General features: G+C 39.3%; 2 protein-coding genes across 2 annotated transcripts; both read right to left on the bottom strand.

Moving 5' to 3' along the window:
- Positions 1 to 7,314: 7,314 nt before the first annotated feature.
- On the bottom strand, positions 7,315 to 8,126 carry LOC101251984 (uncharacterized). Its single transcript, XM_069298453.1, has 2 exons — positions 7,990 to 8,126; positions 7,315 to 7,708 (listed from the first exon to the last, which is right to left on the bottom strand). Exons 1-2 carry the CDS (start codon positions 8,124 to 8,126, stop codon positions 7,315 to 7,317), a joined length of 531 nt encoding a protein of 176 aa, XP_069154554.1.
- An 83-nt stretch (positions 8,127 to 8,209) lies between these two features.
- On the bottom strand, positions 8,210 to 8,739 carry LOC138348860 (uncharacterized). The gene is made up of 2 exons (XM_069298452.1): positions 8,415 to 8,739; positions 8,210 to 8,304 (listed from the first exon to the last, which is right to left on the bottom strand). Exons 1-2 carry the CDS (start codon positions 8,737 to 8,739, stop codon positions 8,210 to 8,212), a joined length of 420 nt encoding a protein of 139 aa, XP_069154553.1.
- Positions 8,740 to 18,441: the final 9,702 nt, after the last annotated feature.

The following is an 18,441-nucleotide window of genomic DNA, read 5'->3' as shown; positions in this document are numbered from 1 at the left end:
GTTTGAGGGAGAGTAAAAGCTGAGTTTTGTTGTTATGATTGTTTTGTGGCTAGAAGAGTTGATATGAAGGTAAGTTCTGAAAATTGTTGTGTGATGCCATTTAAGGCTATGTTTTACTTATGAGATTGGAAGTGTTGTGATGAGAAACTTTGTGGTGATGTAGTTTTAAACATTCTGAGGATCATAATAATTGAATAAAGTGTCTTTGAGTGTAAATGAGTTATCGTATGATAATTTTCAATGATGATAGAAATTATTTATATTGTAAATTTATGAAATTTTGAAAGAATGTGGAGACTTTGTCGGAGTTGAGGGCAACGCTCTTGTGTGGTTAATGTTTGAATAGTTGTTATTGTGATTTGGTTGAGGTTGTAGTGTAGGTTTACACAGAGGAGGAAATGTGGCATGAATAACTATTAAGGGAGTTTTCTTACATGAAATTGAGTTAAATGATGCCTAAGAGTTGAATGAGTTGATGTTTAAGAGAGTTTGTCTAGGCTTGAACCCAAAGAGGAGAGTGTGATGCTTAACTTGTAAGGTTGATGTTTAGTCTTAAGGTGCATGAGTCGAGGCTACTGTGAGTTCCTACCTTGTGAGAGGCATAATTGTTCTTTGAAGTATAAGACCTAGAAGATGGTTTTACCCTATGTGGGGAAGAATGAGTTTAGTAGAATTGAATGTAATGTACTTAGTTCAAAAGATTCCTCAAGGGTCATTATGTGGGAGTGGTAGTATGGGATTCTACTCTCACATTGCACTTAGTAATACTTACCAAGTCTCTTTGGAGTAACTTAGTATAGTATTATCTCTCATATTGTCATGCCTTCTTTTTAAAGTTTCTTCAAAGGTGCATTATTGAAGTTTTAAGCATGTGACACATTGAAGTTTTAAATTCACTGTAAGTAAGTCCAAATTTTGAGGAAATTGCATTTTCATGAATTATGGTGTTTGATGTGTTATGAGATGAGCTTAGATAACATTATAATTCATATTCTCATGCCTTCTTTGTTAATTATTCAAATAATGAAGATTTGAAAATTTTGTTTTATCGGAGAAGTATTCGAAAGGAAATTGTTTTATTTTAAGATATTTTCGACATTTTAGGAGTCGCCACTTAATTTTTAAGAAAAAATTAAGAAAAACTTGTTTTCAAATAATTTAAACAGAAAATCGTTTGAAAACCTTTTAAGGGTTTGGGATTCTTATTAGCATCTTAGGAAGGTTTTGAAAGCACCTAAGACGCTCCGCTTAATACGATTTTTCGGCGATTAACAATTTGACTATGTTTATTTTAAAATTTTGTGAATCAGTTTAGAAGTTAAACTTCTTAATGTTTTTATTTAGACAAACTTTACGAATTTTGAAATATTTGTTGTTTTAAGATTTAATTTTAATTTTAAATTTTGATAAAATAGATAGGCATTCCAACGAGGTTGGAGTTATTCTAACCCTAAACTACAAGGCATTCAAAACAAAAACATAAATAAGTAGTAAAGTGAGATAGATAGATAGAGAGAGAGAGAGAGAGAGAGAGATTTTGGACCGAAATTTGGACCCACCTGCTTTTGTGTTTTTAACCCATTTTTCACCTGTCCAAGTCTAAACATACAATATAAAATATAAGAAAAACAAAAAAAAAGAAAACAATAAGGGCTTATGCCCATTACAAATAAATAGAAAGGAAATAAACATAAGGAAAAGTCTTCTAGTCCCTCTTCTTCAAAATTCTTCAATTCCTCAATCCTTTTACGTGATCCTTGCCTTTGGCGGGTTGACTCGATGGAATGAATTTTTGAGCCTTTATGGCTCTCCCGAATGCAAGGATAAAATGGAGTCCAAAATGGACTCGAGAGAAGTTTCCCATGCGACAAAGTAGAAATAAATTAGTGTGTGAGCGATAATGCAAACCCAGTACTTTGACTCAAAAGCACACAAATACAATATAAAAAAAACTTATAAGCAGCCAAAGGAAACTCAAATTTTAAAATTAGTCGAAGTTAATAAACAATCCAAGCCTAAACTGTAACAACTTAAACTCGTCACTAAACAAACTTATCGCTAAGTTAACAATAAACAAGCATGGATTATCGAATTTTGACATATGAAGAAGATACTGATCAATTGCCAAACTAATGGGGATACGCACATCCGAGGACTCCACTGGAAACAGTTCCATGAACTGGATGGATAAAAAAACAATAAAGAAGGTAAATCAAGGAGTAGTGAAGAAAAAAGCATGCATTTATCACTAGATTTGAACCATAAACAGGCCATACTTTAAGCAAGACACGATAGGAAATATATATGATCGGACCCTTAAGTTTTAAAAATACAAATCAAATGTGCACTATCCCACGCATTCAGACTTTTAGACAATCCAAAGGGAAACACCATAAAACTCCCTGAGCCATTAAACATCAAGAAATCAAACCCCTAGTAAAATTTACTGCAGAATCAAAACGAAATTGAAGATATCAAACTAAGTTGTCTAAAAACAAAAGAGCTAAGGAATGCAGACGAATTAAAACTGAAAGGCTTCGACGAAAACAAACAGTACGAAACCCCAACATTTAACAACCTACCACAAGAAATTTCGATGAAGCATTGAAACGAACGATGAGAAAATGCTCAAGAAGATGAGAAGTATTTCTATCATGAAACGTACATCAACAGCTAGACTGATTAATGTTGCAACGAAAACAGTAGCAAAACAGGGGAAACCAACAACAAATATCATTTCTCATCTGATGTTGAAACAAGACGCGACTTAACAAATAACAACTAAATACTTAACATGAGGAGAAACAAAGATGAAAAAAAGAGCAGCAGTCGAAGAAAAGCAACACATATAAACGAATAAGACTATTACTAGGTAAAAATCGACAGGCACAACCAAACCAATCGCATAAAACCAACAAAGGCGAAGTAAGTTCAAAAGGATAAGTCGTACCTTTTTTCGGGCAACGAAATGGAGATGAAAGCGAGCACCAACAACACTAATTTCCACCAGTCGAAACGCGAATACCAAATGACAGAATGGAAGTTACTTGGTCGATTAGCTCATCTGGAATAAGTAAAAAAAATCTAAAGAACTTTGACCGTTCTTCTATAACAAACAGAAGAAAGAAGAATGTTTTCTCTAAAAAAAATCCTAATGATGCTCCGTGATAGCCCTCTCTTCAACTTTCCAACCTCTTTTCTTAAGAACAAAGGGGTTTTATATAGAGGAAGAGAAAATAGGGTTTCGAAGGGAAGGCCTGGCAGACGAGGGAATCCGAAATTTGGCACATTTTGAATTCAAAAATCAAATTCAAAATATTATCCAAAGCTGAAGGAATATCCCATTTAGATGCTAAATTCCCAACGGATGGGAGGTGAGGTGGAAGACTCGGATCAATCGATCGTCCTTTGGCCTTGCGTGGCTCAAATCCACACCGCAAGGACGAATTCTCGTGTCATTTTGTGCGTTGCAGAATGAGGCGGGAGATGTTGCAGAGGTTGTACGAGGACAACCAAACGCGTAGTGGGTTGCTCACTCCGCACCCATGCAAGATAGAGAGAGGAGGGAGAGAGCATGGTGGGAGACGCGGGAGAGAGTGGAGGGGGTTTCTGGGGATTTTGCTGGGAAACGGCGACGTTTCTGGAGATATCACGTTTGGGTGTGGGGGATTTCGTGAAGAAGGAGAAAGATGGATTAGCGCGTGGGTATGGGGAAGAAGGAAGTGGGAAAATTTGGGTCGGGTTGTACTTGGGGTTTGGGCCTGGGGAAAATGGACTTGAGTTGAGGGGAATTGGGCCGATGGAGTTGGTTGGGAATCAATTTGGGGCTGAAAATAAGGAGTAAAGCTTAGGCTAAAGGAAACAAAAGGGAAGAGGCCCAAATGAGTTAAAATTAATAAGTAGTCAATTACTTTAAAATAAAATGAAATTGGTATAAATTTATCGACGGGCTTATTTATTTAATAGTGACTCAAATAATCCTAATTTTAACTAAGATAGAATTATTATTAAAACAAAAAATAAAATTTCGGATGATTTTCGGATAATGTAAAATATACCAATATATACATAACTATGTAAACATTATATTATTATATTTTGCAAAATTTATAAAAGTAATTAATTTAAATTGTTTGGAAGACTTACGAAGCTCGAAAATCAACTTATACCAACGCGGGTCAAAATTAGGTGTCAACAACTGTCCCTCATTTTACTTGGGTTGATGCAAGCAACTCGGGGAAAATGAAATTGACCAAACCAATTTTGACCAACCCAATTGATTTTTTAAAGGAAGGAATCGACAAAGGGTTTAGGAATTATGGTCGAACACTTGAAATAGGTTTCCTATATATCTCAGGCTATATGAGAATTCAAGCCACTTGTAGTTCGATAAGCTTGATTTACCGCATGATTTTTTAAGAATCACAAGCAACCTCGATATCGAATTATGAAGGTATCGAAATGCTCGAGAATAGAATTCGAGAGCGAATGTTGGAATACAGCCGAGTTTTCAACATGAAATTCGCTTACATGTCCCTAAACCTTTGGAATCAAGCTGTGTGTAGTTCGACTCGATCGGTTGAAAAAGAAATTTACTAAGCTAGATAACCTTTGGTTTTTGATAAGTGACAAATTAAACGAGTATGAAAACGAGTCTTCTAACCTCTTAGAAATGAATGTGGCGCGCTTCACACCCATAATTAAGAACTTACATGCACATACTTTCCAAAGCTCTTGGCACATTGTAGCTCAGATTGGAAACTTGCTTCCGATAAATCGAAACTTCCGGATGCGAGACTGAAACTGACAGAACTAAATATAAACATGCATGCTTCGATAGGGGTGGTTCGATTGTGGTGGAAGTCGCTCCTTTGCCCGCGTCCTAAGAGTTTGACATTCCTCTTTGGACTGTGTCCCAATTCGCTGCTAAGAAAAAGTCCACGTTGTGCTGCATCCTTTTTGATGTCGTCCGCACCTGTGATTTTCGGAGAATTCATGCTCTTGGATGCTCTCGGAAAAGACTAAGATAAAACTCGTCAGTTTAAAAATGCAATTAGGATGGGAGACAGTGTCTTTTTACCATGTCGACACTTCATTGCTCTCCTCAATATTCGACGTTGACTCGATCGGTCCGACGTCCAGCAAATAAAGCTTATCCTTGTTATTGCAATATAATCTTCAATGCTCTCTATACTTGATGTCAGAATAAACAAATAAATGTTGATGTGGTATTGACGTTTCTTTTGTCGTCATCTTCGATACTCTTCTTGATGTTTATTTTTATCAAAACAAAAGAATGCAATTGAGGCCGATTGATAAATGTTGCTCTTGGGATACACAATTTCCCTTTCTTTATCCGTGTATGTCCTCTTGCGGGGCATGAATATCTTCCCGCAATACGTAAATTCCTGCGAGATATGAAATCTTCTCGCAATGCATAACTTTCAGCGAGGCATGAAATCTTCTCGCGATGTGTAAATTTCAACGAGGCATGGATTCTTCTCGGGATGCATAAATTTCAGTGAGGTATGAACTCTTCTCGCGATGTCTAAATTTCAGCGAGGTATAAATCATCTGCGATGTATAAATTTTTACGAGGCATGGAATCTTCTTGTCGTGCATAATTGTTGACTCGCGATGCATGATTTTCCGCGATGCATCATTTTAAACGAAGCATAGATTCTTCTCGTAATGCGCAGATTCCTGTGAGGTACGAATTCTTCTCGCGATGTCTAAATTTCAGCGAGATATGAAATCTTCTCGCGATGTATAAATTTTGACGAGGCATGAAATCTTCTCGTCGAACAGAATTGTTAACTCGCAATGCATGATTTTCGTGATGCATGACTTCCCGTGATGCATGATTTTCCGTGATACATGATTTTAGCTATGCATGATTTACGCAGTGCACAATTTCCCATGATGCATGATTTTCCGGATGCATAATTTTCCGCAATGCATGATTTATGCGATGCATGATTCTTCACTGTATGACTTCCACGATGCTGGAATATATATATCATCTGTGCTGATGGTAACGGTAAGACGATCTACAAATAGTATATCAACTTGATTGATAATGATAAAATAATAATAACATAACTATCCTTTCTAGGGCAATGCATTTTCTTGATTGACAAAACTTATCTTGCTTTGCTAACGCAATGCAAATAGTGTCCTTTACGGAAATCGTGAGATCTTCATTGAGAGTCCCGTTTGATTCACTTTTGGACTCTGGCCTGATGCCCTTCGTAAATTTCACATTGTCGGGAATGGCTTGAAATAAACAAACCACGTTCCCAAGCACTCTGAAACAAACGATATGAACTGCCTCTTGTTCCCAGTAAAATCATATGTTTTAGAGATAGTTTTCTCCTCTTTGGGAGCTCTCCATATTCATTCGTCGGGAGAATTTGGCCGATTTCAAAGTGAAGTTATAAGCCTGCATCCACAGAAAAATTGTTAGTTTTAAAACATACTGATATGTGTCGACTCTTTCAGTTGTCTGCTCCTTGTCTTGATATCTCTGTTTGATTTCCCGATTCCTCGACTCTTGATAGATATGAAAAAATATCTTACGCCAAAATAAATGAAACATAAAAGGGAAATTTTAAGAGAAATAAAAAGAATCTTTAAGAAATAGTATGTTGAAAAAGTTACTGCCAAGTCATGTCATAACAGGCTTAACGAGTTCCTTTGAATCTCACACTCGCTGATGAGTTTCAGAGGCACTCCGGACATGTAGGGAAGATTCTAACGAAATTTTAAGGCCATCCTCAAAATTTCTGTCCCAGTTCACTATCTTGCTCCTTTTTCCAATGTAACTGAACCGATCGCAGAATTTTGAGATCTTCTAAAAATTACTGTTCCAGTTGCAGATCTCGAAATGTCTTTAGTTTGACTTGCTGAAGAGAAGGCTTCATCTGGAGAATTTTTGAGTCCCTCTCAAAAATACTGTCCCTGTTCTATTGTAAACGGGATAGAACTCACCGGAGATATGACCGAACCCTTGTGGCACCTACGTATCCAGTAAAGGCTGGAATCAGTTCAAACGTAGTTCCCCTTGAAGGTTAACAAAATAAAATTTACAATGAAACCGACCGAGGCCGACATAGGCCGCCTACGTATCTCATTCTTGAGAATTCAGGTCGAACGTAGTTCATTACAAAAAGGGATAAGAAATAAATTGAACAAATACAAGCAAACAGAACAATTACAAGTAAATGACAGAAAATGAAAATTGGAACTTCACACATAGTATCTCTTGACAGCATCTGACTTGATAGGTTTGGGCCATATGCTGCCATCTATCTCTTACAGGACAAAAGCACCTCCAGATAGTACTTTACGAACCATGTATGGGCTTTGCCAGTTTGGTGCGAACTTTCCTTTGTACTCATCCTGATGAGGAAAAATATGCTTAATAACCAATTGACGAACATCGAAATTTCTGGCTCTTACTCTGTTGTGAAAAGCGCGAGTCATTCTCTGTCTATACAACTGGCCATGGAAAATGGCGACCATTCTCTTCACATCAATCAAAGCTAGTTGATCAATCCGTTTATTAACCCATTCGGCGTTACTTAATTCAGCTTCCTGGATGATCCTCAAGAACGGTATCTCGACTTCAACAGGTACGACTGCCTCTGTTCCATATACTAGCAAGTATGGAGTAGCCCAGTCGATGTTCTGACCGTCGTTTGATAACCTAGTAAAGCAAATGGCAACATTTCATGCCAACCTCGTTGTTTGTCGATCATTTTCCTCAAAATCTTTTTGATATTCTTGTTGGCGGCCTCTAAATCTCCGTTCATTTGGGGGCGATAAGCAGTTGACTTTCGATGAATAATATAAAGTCGCTAACATATCTCTTTCATCAGCTGACTATTGATATTTTCGCTGTTATCAGTAATGATAGATTGTGGAACTCCAAATCTGCATATAAAATTGTTGCGGACAAAATCGGCCACCACTTTCTTGGTTACCGACTTGTAAGAGGCTGCCTCCACCCACTTGGTGAAATAATCAATGGCAACCAAAATGAATCTGTGTCCATTAGAAGAGGTTGGCTCAATAGTACCGATGACATCCATTCCCCAAGCTACAACTGGCCAAGGCGAACTCATAGCGTTAAGTTGGTGAGGTGGTACTCATATCAAATATTTCGTGCACTTGACATTTGTGGCTTTTTTGCATGAATTTGCAACAGTCATTCTCCATAGTCATCCAGAAATAACCGGCTCGAAGAACCTTTCTTGCCAATGTAAGCCCATTCATATATGTTCCGCAAACTCCAGCATGTATCTGTTCAATAAGCCTCACAGCTTCAGCAGCATCCACGCATCTTAAAAGACCCAAATCCGGAGTCCTCATATAAAGGACTTCTCAATTTAGAAAGAAATTAAGAGCCATACAACGTATCCACTTCTTCTGATTAGATGTAGCGTTTTCTGGATATGTCCCAGATTCAGAATACCTCTTTATATCAAAATACCAAGGCAAACCATCTGGTTCAGATTCGACGTGTGAACAATGGACTTGGTGTTCCTTCAACTCTATATCCAGCGGGTTAATGTAATCAGTATCCGGGTGTTTGATCATCGAAGTGATGATGGAGAGAGCATCAGCAAATTCATTCTTTATTCTGGGAGAATTTTTAAACTCGATCTTGCGAAATATTGTACACAGATTTTGCACACACCGTACGCATGGTATATTTTTGGATTCTTCAAAGCCCATTCACCTTGAACCTGATGAATCAACAGGTCTGAGTCTCCAATGACCAGTAACTCGTAGACATTCATGTCGATGGAAATTTTCAAACCAAGAATATAAGCTTAGTATTCAACCATGTTGTTTATGCAATTGAATCGTAGTTTAGCGGCCATAGGATAGTGCTGTCATGATTCTGATACTAAGACTGCGCCAATACCTTTACTCTGGTGATTCGCCGCTCCGTCAAAGGATAACCTCCAACCGGGGTATTTTTCAAAAATATCTTCACCCACAAATGACACTTCTTCATCGTAAAAATACGTCTTGAGTGGTTCATATTCTTCGTCAACGGGATTTTCCGCAAGATAATCAGTTAAGACTTATTGCCTTCTGAGTCACGTACAGGATATCAAACTCACTCAACAACATTTGCCATTTTGCTAACTTTATGGTTGACATCGCTTTCTGGAAAATATACTTCAGCGGATCCATTCTGGAAATGAGATATGTAGTTCACGAAGAAAAATAATGTCTCAATTTCTGGGCAAGCCACGTCAGAGCACAAGATGTTCTCTCCAGCAAATTGTAGCGAGATTCGTACGGAGTAAATTTCGTGCTTATGTAGTAGATAACCTTTTCCTTCTGTCTTGTCTCGTCCTGTTGACCAAGTACAAATCCAAAGGCACTATACGAAATAGACAAATACAACAACAAAGGACTCCCTTCTCGTGGAGGGACCATACGGGTCGATTAGACAAATACTTCTTGATAGAGTCGAAACCAGTTTGGCACTCTTCAGTCCACTTAGTCGGGGCTTCTTTCTTCAAAAACGTTAAAATAGGCTCACACACCACTGTTGATTGTGCTATAAACCGGCTGATATTGTTTAACCTCCCTAAGAAACTCATCACCTCTTTTCTCGTTTTCGGCGGGGGTAACTCTTGAATTACTTTAATCATGGAGGGGTCAAGCTCAATACCCCTTCTGCTGACTATAAATCCCAACAACTTTCCAGCTAGGACTCCAAAAGCACATTTGGTGGGATTTAACTTCAAGTTGTACCGACGCAAACGCTCGAAGAATTTTATCAGATGTGTCAGATTTTCCGAACTCTCGCGGGCTTTAATTACTGTGGTTCCCTATTTCCTTCTTCATAGTCGTCAACCTTGCTGTTATCTTTATCATTTGGTTCATTTAGCTTATGACATGACATGACATTGGCAGGTTTGTAACTTATGTTACTTAAATCATAAACAGACAAAATATAGGAGAATAAAGTATAACAAACAACCCAATAAACAAAGTTAAAAATAAGGAGGCTTTCATCTAAAAAAAATGCAATCTTTGGTAATGTCACAGGGCCATGTAACTTTTTAAACATCACAACAAAAATTTAAAATTTGAACAATTAAGAAAAATGCAGAAATGGTGGGTCTCGGGCCTCTTCCGGACAACCACCGATTTTAGTATGCATAAAATAACTCCTTTCTATCTAAGAGTTCGGGACATAAGGATTGGCGTGGAAGTCCAATTCTGCAGCATCTCCCCTTATTCAGCATCACAAATATCAGCTGGCTCGACCTCCTCCTCGATAACAACATTGATCTCCTTGAAAAGTTCAAACATTCCCTCCCCACAGTCTCCAGGATCGGCATACCCCTGGATTGGAAAGGAATGATACAGATATGGGATTGGTTTAGCCAACCCTTGATCCTCTTTCTTCTTAATCATCGCATCGTCATCTGTGGGGGTGTACCCTAAACCATATTTTGATCCTTTAACAAGGACTAGAACAGGTTTGATAATCCCTTGGGAATTTCATCCCAATCCAAAACCTGGATCGAACCCACTCTACAACATTACCGTGGCGATCATTCTATACACAGGTGGCATGGGAATCTGCGGGGTCAAATCCTCATCGGTGGCATTTACCAAATCCACCGTGTAAAAATCCGAACCTTGCGGCATCTCGTCAAAGACGGGCATCTGCTCTCCTGAGTGGCTTCTTTCAGTGTGAACAACTAGCTCGTCATTTTTCCATACTAGCTTCATCATTTGGTGAAGAGTTGAGGGGACGGCTCCAGCCATGTGAATGAATGGCCTTCCAAAAAGAAAGTTATAGCTTGTGTCGATATCCAACACTTGGAACTTCACGTCAAACTCTGCGGGGCCCATTAAGAGGGTCAGGTTCACCGCCCCTAATGTGTCTCTTTTGACACCATTGTACGCTATTACATTAGCCTGGTTTTGCTCTAATTTCCCGAGGTCCAATCTTAGTTGTTTTAATGTAGATAAGGGGCATATGTTCAAACCAGATCCATCGTCTACCAAAACACGATTGACGACCTTTCCGTGGCATATCACAGTGACGTGTAGAGCTTTGTTATGGGATCTCCCTTCCGCTGGCAATTCATCCTCGCAGAAGCTGATGCGGTGTCCCCGAATGACCTGATGAATCATGGAAGATACGTTATCGCTGCTTGTACCTGAGGGCACGTACGTCTAATCAAGAGCTTTCATCAAAGCCTGTCTGTGGGACGAGGAACTCATCAGTAGGGCCCACACAGAAATTTGAGCCGGAGTCTTGTCCAAGTGTTTGACAATGGCGTAATCTTTAGGCTGCATTCTTCTCCAGAACTCCTTGGCTTCTGCTTCACTTATTGGTCTCTTGGCATGGTCTTTATTTTGTCCTCCGTGAGGAAGCTCATCATGAGAGTAGCATCTTCCAGACCTAGTCATGCCTTGGGCCACAACCATTTCTATGACAAACTTGGGTTTGGCAAAAGTTTTTGAGGGCACTAAGGCAACAACCTTCTTAGGTGTCAGAATAACGAACTCTCTTTTTTCCTTGACGCTTAAAGAAGAGAGAGCCTTTTCCATGTCTTCCTGCGCAACAGGAATAATCCTCTTGACTTCACACTCGTCTTTGTCCCTCTCTATCATATTAATGTTTCCACCCCTATGATTCGGCTACAGATTCGTATTGACATTCGGCGCCGCAGGATGGATGGAGACTACTTCTTGGTCAATCTGATCCAGGATCTTGTTCTTAAGATACATATAGTCTTCTGTATCATGTCCATGACTTTTTGAATGATATGCACATCTCTACTCCGGATTTTAGAACTTGGAGTAGATAGCCACGGGTTCGGCCCCAAAGGGTGGATGTATCCGGTCGCGGATAATCATTCGAATAGCTTGGTCCGGCTTTCATCCAGAATAGTAAAGTTTCTCGAGGGCCTCTTCTCAAACCTGGGACGAGAAGGATCATACCCGCTTTGTTGAGGGGGAGGAACTTGTTAATAATTGCGAGCATTTGGGCAAGGAGCTTGGGTTCTAGGGTAGGGATTTGTCTTGAAATTTTGTACTGGATCTTGGTAATTCAGGAGGGGGCTTTGATATGCTAGCGCTTGGACTTAATATGTTGTTGGAAGGTTCTCTATAGCTTGACGGTATGTTAGTGCAGCTGGGAGCTATATTCTTGTAAGGGGGAGGAATTTGATAAGATTGAGGGTAATTTTGGTACACTGAGAAAATTTTGGACATTTGGGGGTGGATTTTCATATGAAAAAATTGGGCATCTGGATAAGTGGGGGCAGCATTGTAGTTGCCGGAATGATTGGATTGGGGACGATAGGCTTGGTGAGACTTTGGTGGAGGCTTGGAGCGGTCTTGAGGACTCGACGAGTTCCTGGGGAATTTTCTCCCCCCGTATGAAACAGCGGCAACCTCCTCTCTCTTATTCCTCATCAGTCTGGAAGATCCAGGTGATGCGGATACTCGGGCTATCTTCCCCGACTTCAGGCCGTCTTCGATAGTCTTACCAACTTTGACTATCTCGGCGAATTTGGATCTGATTAACAAAATAATTCTGTCATAGTATTCGGGCTCTTTCACCCGTACGAACACTTCTACAATCTCCTTTTCAGTCATTGGAGGCCTCAACCTCTCTTCCTCTTTTCTCCATCTAAAGGCAAATTCCTGATAGCTTTCTGTCGATTTCTTCTTCATTTCCTCTAACGAATATCGATCATGGACTATCTCAACATTTTACGCAAATCCATCATGAAGTCTTTAGCTAGCGCGCTCTAACTGGGCCATTTCTAGGTTTCTTGTGACGTAAACCATTCCAGGGCCTCCCCGCACAGACTCCGGCTGAACAACCTCATATGTAAAGTCTCATCTTTGCCAACTCCCACGAGCTGGTAGCAATACGCTCTGAAGTGCGCCATGGGGTTTCCTACCCCTCCGAAGGTATCAAACATGGGGATTTTGAACCCTCCAAGAAGGTTCAAGTTTGGGTGAATACACAATTCTGCATAGCTCAATCCGGCGACATCTGGAAGGCATTGCAATTCTTTCATTGACCTTTAAATCTCCTCATTTATGTCGATCATTGATTCTTCCCTTGCTTTCTACTCTCTCTCCTACTCCTCGTAGTGATCCAACTCGGAACCGTGCACCTCATGCTCAGCCGGAACGGGAACTTGGAATGTGATTCTTTTTAGGAGGGGTGGAGATATGGAAGGGCTCGGGACCTTTTGTGCAGTTTGGTAGTTTTGTGGGTAGTTTTGAGGTTGGTGTTTTGAGTTTAGTGGGGATGTGATGTTTGGGAGTTGAAGGCGGTCGGATTTTGAAGTGGTGGGGCTGTTTGAGTATTCCGGGGTGTGGTTGCATTTGGGGAGGGTTATTCAGAAGCGGTGAGGGTGTTTGATAAGATACGAAAGCATACTGGTGGTTTTCGGCAGTGAAATCTATCCCAGACGGGTTATGCACGGGCGTTGATGGCTGGTTCTGAGTTGGATCCAAGTTGGACAAGGGAAAGTACATCGGAGGTCTTGCGTAAACAAAATTAGGGCCGAATCCGGGTGGAGGCGTGTCCTTCCTTCGCTGCATCCCGACTCTCATATCAACTATCTGCTGCATCAGTTGCACAATTAGTTCATTTTGTTCTGCCACGGTGGGCTAAGCCACCACAATGTCTGTGAGACTGACCTCGTCGTTATTGTCTCCCATAGCTGTATTTCCTCTGTCTGAATTTGGTCCGTGGAAGGAATATATAGGACCTTTCGATCTGGTTAAGTAGGGATGATCTACCAGCTTTTTTCGCCACAGATCAGTTAAAGGTACCTGAGAAGCGAAAAAACTCAAAGACAAATTTGTTAGTGCATATTCGGAGTACAAAATGCATAATATCACACAGAAAGCAGATAAACACACTAGTCGCTTTGTTTGAGGATATCTTCAACCCATGGATGAGGAAGGAAATATATTTTGAACAAACAGGAATTTGTTTGTTTAACGCTATCCCGGGAAGGCTGAATCACGTTGAGCTATGGTCTTCTTGCATCTGCTTTTTGATCTCCGTTAATCTTATCGTCATATCTTCCTAACACGGAGTAGAATGATAAATTTTCTAGAGATAGGGGCCGCGCCGGGAAAGGCTGCCTACGTATCTCACAAGGATAATTTAGGCCCAACGTAGGTCGGATTTAGGATGAAATATTTTCATTCATTCTTTCATTGTGATTACAAAGGAAATTGAAAGACAACATTGAAATTCCTAGACGACGACAACAACATTTCGGTGATTTCTCCCCTTACTGTTGCGTCACTCCGTTCCTTTCAGACAATCAGAAATGGAGGCCTCTAGATGATTTGCTCCTCATCATCCTCCTCAATTAATTCATTGTCGGGGCCACTGTTATCTGCTCCCTGGTCACGAGCGAGGTATTTTCTGCCCTTCAAGTTGCCACGGGTCGTCAATTCCTTATCAAGTGACGCACTATTGGCCAACAGTACGGCAGTCTCAATATCTATTTTTGCTTCTCTCTCCTTTTCTTCGTGCAACTCCAAACAGAGCAAGATTAACCTTTTCCTCAAGCTTTCGATTTCCATCTCAACCTCTTTCATTCTTTTTATCTGTGACGCCAGATCTTAATCCAATGTAACGGCTGCAGCTTTGTATATTTCCGTGGTCATGTCAACTTTGAGTCCTTCCTCCTTAACCTTTTGAATTTCTCGAGTGACTTGTTCGATCTTTCTTCGCAACTCCTCTTCAGAGAGCTCCGCCTGGACATTCTTTCCTTTGTCCATAGCGGTGATTCACCTTTCCCGAGACGATAGAGCAATATTTAGGACTTGTGGTATGGGAGATGGACTTTTGAGTGAGAAACTTGAGACCTAGGAATTTGGTCGGACATCTGTAATAATGGCTTATATTCATTAGAATTTCTGGCTAGGAGTGGGTTTACGATATCCTCAATCATAGCGACATAGCACATAAGCATTTAAGAACACATATATATCGCGTCCTAATCATGCATAGGGACCCTTTTGTGCCAAGGGTAGGCCTAGCGCATTCGAATGATGTACGTGTGAATTTAAACCAAATAAATAATTGCCCCCAAAAATAATAGTTAATAATGAATAAAATGTTTTAAAAAGGGAAATAGACATAAAGACAGACCCACGCAGGGGCCATTAGAAAGTGCAACAAGCTCAGACCCATTCAGGGGCTAAAGTAGTGTATATACATGTAATGAAACCCACGCAGGGGTGATGTCCACTTTGCTGCTCCAGATGATCCTTCTCCACCGTCGTCATTCTGGATTTTGTGTTTCTGAAACATATACTTCAGCATCAGTAGAAAACCTTCACCCGCACGTCCTTTGTCTTGCAGACTCTCGTATCGCATCCTCTCGATTTTCTTCTGGATCCAGTTGTCAAAATCGTCATACCCCTGCCCACTACACAATTTTAGGCCTACATCTACACTAAATCTGAGCAACGCTTGAAAAGTGTTAGCCTTAAATATTATTGGGATCACTTTTTAAATGTAGCACAATTTTTTAACTTTTCGCAACGATAATAGTGGCAACACTTATAAAGTGTACCATTTAATGATATAGACTACACTTTATATGTGTTGTCATAGTATGAAATAAATGGCAACAATTATGTATATATATGGCCACACTTTTAAAGGGTCCTATTTTTATAATTGTAAAAACAACACTATAAAGGTGTTGCCTATAGTTTCCCTCCAACATTTTCAAATATTTCACTAAAATATTTGATTCCCTCCAACATTTTCAACTCCCCCTCACATTAGTTTTGGCCAAAGCTGAAGAGTAGAACACAACACAGGTTCTTTCCTATATGAAAAAGCACACAATTTTTCTTCTCCAAAAAATTTAAATCGAAGAGTAGAAGATGGAGATCGAAGAGAGGACGTTGAATACTGAAGAGAAAAGCTAAAGATTGAAGAATTGAAGCTTAAAACAAACTTCATCAAGCGTAAGAAATTTGGAGAGCTGAAGAAGACTCGAAGAATAAAATTGGAGAGCTGAAAAAAAATCGAAGAGCACTGCGATTTCTCTGAACATAACTAAAGAAGAAGATTTTCCTCTCAGCTTCGTTGTTAAAGATTGGAGAGCTGAAGAAGACGATTTTCTTCAAAAATTTCAGGTTAAACTGCTATTCCATCAGATTTCATTTTGAAAATTGAACGAAAATGCTTCAAAAATTTGTGTATAGGAAATCTGTGAAAATGCGGCTGGGTCGACGGACCTCGCGATGGGACGTCGTGGTCACGACGAGCTGTTGTGGACCTCGCGACGGGCCGTTGTAGTCAGTAGAGGCTGTCGTGGTCATGACGGCCGTGGAATTGACGTTTGGAATAACCTTATCTATGAAAATCTACTTATATTTGAACCATTCTACATAAAGTACCTTGTAAAGTTAGAGCATTTTCTACTTATATCACCTTCTCGACATTTAGTATTGACTTGTTTCATGCCACTTTTGAATGAATTTTACTTGGATGTGGCTATCATGTTCCTGTAATTGTTATTACATGTGTATTTTAATTTGAATTACGCAGCCTTGTACTACTTTGTGATTCTTCTTACATCTACATAATCTGTATTTTTCTTGATAAGTTGACCTAATGTATGTTTTTGTTGTGAATGAGAGATTATGTCTTGAGTTCTCTATGACTAGATCTTTTATATTGTGTTTGTATGTGATGAGATTTAATCGAATTATTACCCAACTCCATCATTATTAATTGTACACTCATTTTTTTGATACTTTGTGATATCCTTTAGTGAATTCTATGTCCCAAAAGATTGTGGAACTGTGATACTTGATCTTTCCTTCAATAATTATCATGTTATTATTTGTAATACCGATGAACTGTGATACTTGCAAGTTTCTTCTGCTACTTCTCTGATCTTCATAACGAACATGCAGGACGGACCGTCATGGCTACGACGGTCCGTCACGCTTTCTGTTACAGTTGAACAAGTTTCTTTTGCTACTTCTCTGATCTTCATGACGAACATGCAGGACGGACCGTCATGGCTACGCTGGTCCGTCACGCTTTCCGTTACAGCTGAAATTTCAAATTGAGTAATTGTTAAATTTCTTAATTTTGTGTTATTTCTTGATGGAACAAATTTGTTTACTAGAGGAATTGATATTCAAGCAGTTAACGTTGTTTGCGTTAGATTGCGTGCATCATGGTTATTGTATAACACCAAATATTTTATATTGTTTCTTATAAAGTTTGAACCCTAATGCAATATCTTATTTGTGTAGGGAAATGGAGGTGATCAAATTTGAAGTGGATGATGACGAGTTTTTGAATTATTGTAAAAGTTTAAATACAAATTTTATTTATTGTGTACACATTTACAATATTGATATATAAGTATGGGTATATACACAACACATACTATCTTATGGTTGTACATGAAATATTTCTCGAAGTTTATTTGAAATATATAGCTTCAATTTAATAATTAATTAGTTCATTTTGTGTTTTAGGTCACTTGTATGTACGTAATTATATGATATATATTTGTGCTACATGTAGTCTTATAAATGTTGAAGTTACACTTTGTATGTGTTGCTTTAGGTAGATAAAAGTTATGCTTTGAAAGTGTTGCAATAGATGATCAATAAAAGGCAACACTTTTTAAGTGTGACCAAGAAATCTTAAAAGGCAACTCTTTTAAGTGTAGTCTAAGAAAAAATAGGTGTTGCTAATGCACGTCATCAAAGCGTGCCCTTATACCTATTTCGCTACGCTTTATAAGTGTTGCCAAAGATTGCAACATTTAAAAAGTGTTGCCTAATGTCAAAGGTTACGCTTCTTTTGGGAAGCCCCTAAAAGTGTTGTTGAAAGTCCAAAAGTGTATACTTTTATCAAAGGCCACACTTTTTGCTAGTTTAGGCTACACTTACGTGGTGTTGCTGTAGGCCGAAAATGGTGTAGTGGCCTCAGTCTTTCGACCTCTCGAGTTGCCCTCTCAAGAGCGTCCTGATTATTTATAAACTTAACATAGACATCATTGGCCTCTTCCTTTATCTCTTGAAGTTATGCCACTGCTTTGGCCTCTCTTTCCGTCACACTGCGAAAGCTACGCGGAATCTGAAATGAGATATTTTTTATGTCCTTCTTTAGCCATTTTTTGTAACCTTCGCCATATCCGGCGTTGAATTGGTTAGGGGCGATAGTGTCTTCACCCATGCTCTTGGCGTTTTTCCATTCTCTGAGCATTTTTGAAACGTCATGAATTCTGTCATCTCCAATGTCATACACATAAGCGCCATAGTACTCTTCTCTATGCATGGTTTGTTTAGTTCCGAATTGTCGCAAGACTCAAAATGGCGCGTAAGGGTGAATTCCCCGAATGCCTGGTAGAGGGAGAATACACA

Source organism: Solanum lycopersicum, chromosome 5 (assembly GCF_036512215.1).
Source record: "Solanum lycopersicum chromosome 5, SLM_r2.1".
Classification (NCBI taxonomy): Eukaryota; Viridiplantae; Streptophyta; class Magnoliopsida; order Solanales; family Solanaceae; genus Solanum; species Solanum lycopersicum.
Note: the sequence above shows the minus strand (reverse complement) of the source record. Positions and strands in the feature narration are given on the sequence as shown.

Excerpts from the sequence above, each read along its gene's own strand:
- LOC138348860 (XM_069298452.1), bottom strand. The coding sequence starts at position 8,739 with ATGGGCTTTGAAGAATCCAAAAATATACCATGCGTACGGTGTGTGCAA. Across the intron at positions 8,305-8,414 it reads TCAGAAGAAGTGGATACGTT|ATACATGCTGGAGTTTGCGG; the intron begins GTATGGCTCTTA and ends CTTATTGAACAG.
- LOC101251984 (XM_069298453.1), bottom strand. The coding sequence starts at position 8,126 with ATGAGTTCGCCTTGGCCAGTTGTAGCTTGGGGAATGGATGTCATCGGT. Across the intron at positions 7,709-7,989 it reads GTGGAGGCAGCCTCTTACAA|GTTATCAAACGACGGTCAGA; the intron begins GTCGGTAACCAA and ends TTGCTTTACTAG.